This window comes from Mus pahari, chromosome 10 (genome assembly GCF_900095145.1).
Source record: "Mus pahari chromosome 10, PAHARI_EIJ_v1.1, whole genome shotgun sequence".
In the NCBI taxonomy this organism is placed as follows: domain Eukaryota; kingdom Metazoa; phylum Chordata; class Mammalia; order Rodentia; family Muridae; genus Mus; species Mus pahari.
The window spans coordinates 103491017-103500304 of NC_034599.1; the positions used below are offsets into that span (position 1 = coordinate 103491017).

Here is a 9288-nt window from a genome sequence, read left to right on the forward strand (position 1 = left end):
AAAAAAAAAAAAAAGGAGAAATGAGGAACTAAGAGTCAAACTCCACAAAGTTATTAAAAAGCCAACTAGTTAAAATTAATTTAGGAATTAAACTTTAGTCAGGCATGGTACTGCTGCTTAAAATCTCAGCACTCAGGCTAGCCTGAGCTATACAGTATAACTCTATCAAGTTAAAAAAAATTTTCTCAAACCAAAAAAACAACTAAATGTTGCCCAGGCAAGATGGCTCCTAGAACAGCCTCTTGTGGTGCACCCACAACCTTCAGGTATCCCAGACCAATCTCATTCCCACAAACTCCCAACACACACTTGAGACAGTGAGGCAGGCCCTTGAAGATCCTACTCCACAAACTCTTCCTGTGTAGACTCACCACAGCTTCCCCACCCAAATTCTGCTAGCAGCTCCTGCTAGTAACTTTGCGGACAGTGCCATCTGTGACCTCATCATACAGAAGTGCATGGAATGTCCTGTAACTGAACATGATAAAGTAGTCCCTTTAAAGTGAATGCTTGTCTGCTTCACTACATGCTTAAACTCATCTGCTGAGATGAACTATGACCCCATGTTTCTTACCTGTGTGTTTCTCTCATATACAATGTCTCACCAGTCTAGCTCCAAGTGCTCAGTCCACGTTCCCTCCTCAAGAATGTCTTCCCACTTCCTTTAGCTCTACTATAACTAAAGACCTAGTGCTTAGACCACAAAAGGTGTCTGCATGTGTCAGCTGGTCACCCAGCTTCCCAGCACTGTCGCCCCTTCCCAGACAGCTTCTCCCATGCTGTGAGTGTGGGACTTGTACATATGAGCTGAGACTGCAGACCCTTAAACACCCTGCAGTGAGGCCCAGCTCAGCACATCTACTCCCTGATTTCACCTCCCGTTTGCAACTCTGTTTTTTTTTTTTTTTTTTCCTGAATTTGTTTTTTTGTTCTTACCCTTTTTCCCCTAGAGAGAAGAGTTTCTGTGTGTGGCCCTAGCTGTCCTAGAAATTCATTCTGAAGACCACAATAGCCTGGAACTCAAGAGATCCACCTGCCTCTATCTCCCAAGTGCTGGGATTAACTCTGAGTGCTGAGATTGAAGGCATGTACTGCCGCTGCTGCCACCCCACCAGTTTTTTGTTTCTATCTTAAAAAAAAAATACAGCTTTGTTATGTAGCCCAGGCCAGCCTTGGTCTCATGTTCATCTTCCTGCCTTGCATACCAAGTATTAGGATAATAGTATAAAGTACCACTAATTCATGAACTCCTCATATTCTCCAAGTTGACAGCTGTACCTTTCACCATCAGAGGGATTTAAGACATGGTTCCCAAAATCAAATTCACCAGACCACTCAGCAGAGCAGGTGCATTTCACATTCTGTAAACTGAACCTTCACCTCCATGTGTCAGATGAACTCACCTCTCTCAATGTTAATTCCAAGGCTATGGCATTAGCTAATGCCAAAGTTCCTTCAAGGAACTGACAAAGCACAGTGGTATAGTGGCCACCATGCATGAGGAATACCCTATATTCAATCCCCAACACTAAGAAGAGAAAGTGTGCCAGGCTTCCTGGTATTCACTGATAATCTGACCATTTGGGATGTTGAGACAGGACTGTGAGTTGGAAGCCAACCTGAGCTACATAGCAGGTACCAGGCCAAACTGAGCTACAGTATGGCCCTGTTGCAACAGTAAGTGGGCAGAGGGCAGGCTGGGGATGTAGTTAAGTTGGCTGGTTAGTCAGCTACCTAGCACGTGAAGCTCTGGGTTTGGTCCCAAGCACTATAAGGTAGCAGAGGCACCTGGGAGGTAGATGCAGAAAGTCCAGAACTCAAGATTATCCTCCACTGTGCCAGGTTAGCCTGGGATACACCAGATCCTGTCTTGAAGAGGGCATGTTTGCGACCCAGTCTGATGACCTGAGTTTGATTGCTGTGATCCATATGTTAGAAGGAGAGACCTTACTCCTCTGACCTCCACATGTGTGCCATGGTGGACACAATAAAAAGTTATAGGGCTGGAGAGATGGCTCAGTGGTTAAGACCACTGACTGCTCTTCCAGAGGTCCTGAGTTCAAATCCCAGCAACCATATGGTGGCTCACAACTATCTGTAATGGGATCTGATACACTCTTCTGGTGTGTCTGAAGATAGCTACAATGTACTCATATACATTAAATAAATCTTTAAAAATGAAAATGTTTTAAAAAGAGGTGGAGGTGCACAACTTGCCAGACGAAAGACACACTGCCATGACTTAATGTCCCTTCCTCAGTTTTCACCCTGACTGCACATCAGGTTATTCTCTTGGCCACCACGGAGAGCAGGATCTTTCCAGGCACCTAGGCCAAGTGTTGTAAAGGCTAAGCTCCCAGGCACAGTCACTGTGCGGAGACTGGGAAAGCAGATATCAGAACAGCATTGACAAATACAAGCAAGGATGGGCCACCAGCTCCTTTCCTACTGGCCCTTTCCTACTTGGGTACAAACACTCCAGGGCCTGGTGGGTTTTACTACCTAGAAAAGTAGATCAATAGACAAAGGAACTTACCTTCAGTTTCTTGCAAGCCAAGGCTGCTGCCTTATTCTCAGCCTCAGCTTTGCGTCGCCCTTTGGCGACAAAGGTCATGGGACAAGGCCAAAGCAGAGTGAGTGTAGCCAGCTTGGTCTTGGTACCCACAGTATGGAACTGCATGAGATTCTACATGGAAGATAAGTAGGAAGTTACAAAAGTCAGGGAATGGAAAGGGTGGAAAGAGATTGTTAGGTAATCTAAGCACTTCAAGGAACTCAGAGATGTACTTAACCATGATGTCTACAGCACCAAAAAGTCACAGACTGGGCACAAGCACACATGATTCTGTACTGTGACTTCCCTTCTGTTGTTCTGCTTTATCTCCTTCACCCAATGACGCTGTGTACCCTAGTTCTGAGCTTGCTTCTCAGTCTCTGTAGTAGCAGAATGGGTTATTGCAATGCTGCTGCTATCTTCCTAACCCTCATCTGATTAGCACTTTCAGCAAAGTCTGGGACTGAAGCTATAAACAGTCAAATCCCAGGCATGTCCTGACAGAGTAAAGGCTTTATACCTCTTCATTAGCCCTCCTCAGAGCCTGCTGTGCCATCAGTGATATCACTTACAGTCCAGGATCCAGGCACCCACTCCTACACGCTCGCTCACACTTCCTAACCCACCACTGGCTCCCAGAGCAGGGCCCTCCAATCCGCAGTGCCAGCCTCGACCTGGTGTGGCTGTTTTCACTTCTGCTCTGGCCCTGTTGCCTTAGCCTTTCTGTCCATCAAGAATCCTATATCCTTCTAGGTGGCCTAGGTGGAACTGAGACAGACCCCCTCAGCCCTGCCCCACACCAAGGCGTCTGTCCTGCTTAGCCTTGAGAGAGATGGGCATAAACAAGTGGGCTGCTCAAGTTCACACTTTCAGGAGAGCCAACTCACCTTAGCTGTGGAGGAGGATGTTGCAATCTGAATCACTTTGGCCAGAAGGTTCTTGGGAAGTGGAAACTGGGTCAGAGCTCTAATAGCACTGTCATCATCTGTCATTTCAAAGGAGCCCCCCCTATGAGGACAAACAGTTGAGGTTAAGAAAAAGAAAAAAAAAAAAAAAGATACTGTCTTCCTAGGTAAGTTCTCTGGGCCTTCGAGGTTGGGACATAGTGCTGATGTAACAGGTAGCTAGGAGGCATAAAATGATGGGGCCATGCTCTACTGCCTCTTCAGTCACACAGCAGAGCCCACACTCCCCCAGCTTCCCCAGAGGAAAGCAAGCAGACTGAGAGAGTAAGCAAAGTGATCACTGTGTGAACTAGAAAGAAGGTTCATGCACAGTCTGCAGGAGCCCGCCACAGCCAAAGACCATAGTGTACTATCTCACTCCATCCCTCACATGGGGAGACACACTGAACAACAAGATATGACAACTAAAAGAGGCTCAGAGAAGGTCAATCCTAAGTCAAGATGTGTCCAGGGTCCCCTGTAACAGCAGTACCTTGAGTCCCTGAGTGGGTTGTGGGAGTCTTGCTGGGTCATGGACAGAAACTCTGTCACATCAATGGTCCCCTCTTCCAGCTCTTCCTCCTCATCTTCCTCTTCCTCTCGGCCTAAGGATCGGGATAGTCCTGCAGGACCCCCTGGCCGAATGTTCTCAGGATTCAGCTGCCGCCAGGAAGTTGGAGGCATGGTGGGTTCTGGGCGCCACCAGCTATCAGCTGGAGACCCAAAACGATCAGCTAGCACTCGGTATTTAGCGGCATCAAACAGCTCATTCCGTGGTCCCAGCAGACCCCAGCCCTGTCGGGTAGAGAAAACAGTTAGGATCATAGCATCATTACACCTCAGTCAGCTTGTGCTGGGGTCTGCTATACGTTCTTCAGCCCTGGCCAGAAATGGGAATAAAAATCCACTTGAATCCAGGCATGATGGCGCACCCAACCTGGTCTACAAAGTGAGTTCCAGGACAGCCAGGGCTATACAGAGAAACCCTGTCCCAAAAAATAAATAAATAAATAAATAAATAAATAAATAAATAAATAAATAAATAAAAATAAATAAAATAAAATAAAATAAAATAAAAAAATAAAAATTTCTCTCTTAGCTGGGCGTGGTGGCACACTCCTTTAATCCCAGCACTCGGGAGGCAGAGGCAGGCAGATTTCGAGGCCAGCCTGGTCTACAGAGTGAGATCCAGAACAGCTATACAGAGAAACCCTGTCTCAAAAAAACAAACAAAAACAAAAAATTTCTCTCTTGGGGGCTGGAGAGATGGCTCACTAGTTAAGAGCACCGACTGCTCTTCCAGAGGTCCTGAGTTTAACTCTCAGCAACCACATGGTGGCTCACAACCAACCATCTACAATGTGATCTGATATCTTCTTCTGGTGTGTCTGAAGACAACTATAGTATACTCATATACATAAAAAAAAATAGATTAAAAATAAATTTCTGTCTTGAACCAGTGATGGTGGCCACACCTTTAATCCTAACACTCAGGATTAAAGTTTTAGCACTCTCGCAGGCACACAGCTTGCCCAACAATAGTGAATTCCAGACAAGGCAGGGTACAGAGAGAGCACATCTGAGAAAAAAAAAAAATTGTTGTGGTTTTGGGTTTTTTTTTTTGCTTTTTGTTTTTAATTTTACAATAAGACATAGGCTAGTGAGTCAGATAGCTCTGTCAGTAAAAAGCTTGCCAAATAAACATGGAAGACCTGAATTCAATTCCCAACTCTGATGTAAAACTCCAGGTAGTGGTGGTGCACACTTATAATCCCAGGGCTGGGTAGGCAGACAGGTGGATCATGGGACATGCTAGGCAGCCAACCAGGCCAGGTGTGGTGAGGCACACCTTTAGTCCAAGCACTCAAAAAGCGTAAGCAAGTGACTCTCTGTGTTCAAGGCTAGCTTGGTCTACACATCAGTAGTTCTCGGCCAGCCAAGCTATACAGTGAGACCTTGTCTCAAAGAAGCAAACAAACAGAAAAACAATATAGACAACTTTTCAGGAATGACACCTAAAGGACCTCTAGATGACATATAATATATATAGCACACATATGCACACATATAGCACACATGCAAATGCATGAGCATGTGCACACACAACTAGGAAATGGGAAGGGCTCAGTTCAGTTGAATGCCTGAACCTTGTATCAACATCACAAAATGTCCCTGGAACCAAAACTATTTCAAGAGAAAGCAAGGGATAAGTCTCCCAGACCTGTGGGCCTTCAACAGAGGAGCCTCACCTTGAAGAGTTGGCAGGCGGCTGCTGCCGCCTGCCGCTCAGCATCGATCTTCTTGCTGCCATAGCCTTCCACCTCCACGCTCTTGGGCCACTTTATGTGCAGGGTGACTTTCTGGGAAAGTGAAAAAGCAAATAAATAACTGGGAATGGTAGCCAACATCTGTAATCCAGAAGATCACATTACAAAGTAAATTCCAGGACAGGTTGGGAATGTATAAGACCCTATATCAGAAATAAACAAGCTGGGCTGAAGAGATGGCTCAGTGGTTAAGAGCACTGACTGCTCTTCCAGAGGTCCTGAGTTCAATTCCCATCAACTACATGGTGGCTCACAACCATCTATAATGGGGATCCAATGCCCTCTTCTGGTGTGTCTGAAGAAAATCACGTACATGACATAAATAAATAAATCTTTAAAAAACAAAACAAAAACAAACAAAAGACAAGCAGGGTGTGATGACACACAGACTTTTAATGCCAGCACTCTAGAGGTAGACCCAGGTGGATCTCTTGAGTTCAAGGCCAGCTTGGTCTACATAGTAATTTTCTGGACAGCCAGGGATAAACAGAGAAACCCTATTCAAAGCAAACAACCAACCAAAAAGAACCTTCACTCAGAATGGCTTCCCTGAATGCTTCTGTGAGGCCTAGGCTCCATACTTGGAGCAGGAGTCATCACTGTCTCTTCTTTCCTACATTCCTTGTTAGACAAAGAACCAAAACCACAAAGTACCACAAGGGCCTCTGACAAGATGAGCACTCCTTCCCCACCTGCTGTGCTTGCTCCTCCTGAACAAAGCACAGACAGCACTGGTTGATTCTTCAAACTGAATTGTATTATTTGATTCTCTTCTGAGTGCACAGTGGCACACACCTGTAAGTCATTTTTCATGTGTATAGAATACCTTCAGGATCTGGGAAGTGGAGGCAGGAAAACCAGCAATCCAAGGCCAGATCCTGTTGCAGAGTAAGTTCAAAGCCAACCTAGTCTACACAAAACCTTATCTCGACAAAAAGCAAATGATCAGTGCCACATGCCTTTGATCTTAGCACTCAGAAGGAAAAAGGCAAGCAGATCTGAGTTCAAGGCCAGGCTGGTCTCCAAAATGAATTCCAGGACACCCAGGGATAAAGAAACTTTTTGGCCTCTTTAAAAAAAAAAAAAAAAAAAAAACAAAAACAAAAAACAAAGCTGGGCGTGGTGACGCACGCCTTTAATCCCAGCACTCGGGAGGCAGAGGCAGGTGAATTTCTGAGTTCGAGGCTAGCCTGGTCTACAAAGTAAGTTCCAGGACAGCCAGGGTTATACAGAGAAACCCTGTCTTGAAAAAAAAAACAAAACAAAAACAAAAAAAACCCTGGGGGCTGGAGAGATGGCTTAGAGATTAAGAGCACTAACTGCTCTTCCAGAAGTCCTGAGTTCAATTCCCAGCAACCACATGGTGGCTCGCAACCATCTGTATTGGGATCAGATGCCCTCTTCTGGTGTGTCTGAAGACAGCTACAGTGTACACATATAAATGAAATAAATAAGTCTTTAAAAAAAAAAAAACAACAACAACAAAAAAAACTGAAAAGGAAGAGTAGCCAGTCTTCTATGAGTCAAACCAGTGTTTCACTTAGCCATCAATACTTACCTTTTTCTTAGGTCCATTCGTGTGTACATAGACTAGCTTGTCTTTTGCATGTGAGATGCCAAGAGCTCTTCCAATCACGCTGTTGAGAAGGTTTTTAGGCTGTGGAAACTCTTTTAATAGGTCCCTAGAAGCTAAGAAAATAAGAACGAAATAATTACAATTCTTTCTCTTTCAAAACTCCATAAGGCAGGTAGGTAGGGTGTGTGTGTGTGTGTGTGTGTGTGTGTGTGTGTGTGTATCAATCTAAGTCACTCTGGGTTGAAGATGTTGGCTCAGGACCTCCAAGCACTCAATGGAGTTAGGAGTCCTTGGAAAAGGTTTGGATAGTCAATAAACTCCGTGAGTCCGATGTCTAAAAGAGGGTACTCAAAAAAACAAACAAAACGCCGAGTGGTAGTGAGGCACACCTTTTATTCCAGGACCCAGAAGACAGAGGCAGGCAGATATTTGAGTTGAAGGCCAGCCTGGTCTACAGAGTGAGTTCCAGAACAGCCAGGGCTACACAGAGAAACCCTGTCTCAACAACAGCAACAACAACAAATCCAACAAACAAAACCAAAAGTATCTTCCACATACATAGAGATCAAGACCCTCCTAAAGCCGTTCACAGAGTTAGAAGGACAAGCCCCTTGCAGATCAGGATGAGATCCAGACTCTGAAGACCATGCCTCCACTCTCAACTAACCCCAGCCCCAGCACTCTGCATAAGTCCTCTCTAAAGCTCACAGAAAGGCTCACAGCCAAGACAACGCATAAGCCAACCCTCCTATATCCCTGACATAAGGGGAAGGGGCATCAGATACCAGAAGGCCATCCCTTCCCTTCCACTTATTCTCTACATTATCCTCTAAACAAAAATGTTTGAGATATCTCATCTAGCAGCAGCTCCTGTCAGACAAGGGCTTAGTTGGACCACAAGGAGGCAATATGGCCCAGCTCAAAACGAAATGAAGTGCCTATTCACACAGAATCAGAAATCTTTAGAGAGAAGGCTTCAGAAGTCTTCTCATTTGCCACCATCAGTGTGTGGCATTACATTAAACTTATATTACTCCACAGTGGGATTGACCTAGAGTACCATGTACTTGATTCATCATAATCGCTCGAGAAATTTTCACCCAGCAGTGGATAGAGTATTCTTCAATGGAAACTTGAGAATGCCAGCCATGTTCAGATAGGATCTGTATTTCTTTTTTTTTTTAAAGATTTATTTATTTATTATATATGTAAGTACACTGTAGCTGTCTTCAGACACTCTAGAAGAGGGAGTCAGCTCTTGTTNAGGATGGTTGTGAGCCACCATGTGGTTGCTGGGATTTGAACTCTGCACCTTTGGAAGAGCAGTCGGATGCTCTTACCCAGTGAGCCATCTCACCAGCCCCTGTATTTAATTCTTATGTCTTTTTAAAAATTCATCTATTGGGGCTGGTGAGATGGCTCAGTGGGTAAGAGCACCCGACTGCTCTTCCGAAGGTCCGGAGTTACAGATCTGACTCCCTCTTCTGGAGTGTCTGAAGACAGCTACAGTGTACTTACATATAATAAATAAATAAATCTTTAAAAAAAAAAATTCATCTATTGCTGAGCAGGTATTAAAAACTTTTAATCCCATCCCTTGGGAGACAAAGACATGTGGATCTCTTTGAGTTTCAGGCCAGCCAGGGCTATAGAGTGAGACCCTAATTAAAAAAAAAAAATTGTCTTATTAATGTGTGTGTACACATGTATGTGAGGTCAGATAGCCCTGGCCGACCTATTCTTTCCCTCCACTGTGATCAGGCATTGGAACTTGGGTTTATTATTTACCAGACTTGCATGCAAACACTTTTATCAGCAGACCCATTTCACGGGTGCATAATTTTGTTTTTGTTTTTGTTTTTTGTTTTTCGAGACAGGGTTTCTCTG

General features: G+C 44.6%; 1 protein-coding gene across 10 annotated transcripts in view; it reads right to left on the reverse strand.

Moving 5' to 3' along the window:
* Positions 1 to 9288, reverse strand: part of Dhx30 (DExH-box helicase 30) — a 30266-nt gene that overhangs the window by 4704 nt on the left and 16274 nt on the right. For all 10 annotated transcript variants that reach the window (XM_021205932.1, XM_029542885.1, XM_029542884.1 and 7 more), the window contains 5 exons: positions 7384 to 7514; positions 5748 to 5858; positions 3992 to 4293; positions 3442 to 3562; positions 2537 to 2686 (listed from right to left, as the gene is read on the reverse strand). In XM_021205932.1, the coding sequence (XP_021061591.1) occupies positions 2537 to 2686; positions 3442 to 3562; positions 3992 to 4293; positions 5748 to 5858; positions 7384 to 7514 (815 nt within the window). The remainder of the gene's footprint in view (positions 1 to 2536; positions 2687 to 3441; positions 3563 to 3991; positions 4294 to 5747; positions 5859 to 7383; positions 7515 to 9288) is intronic.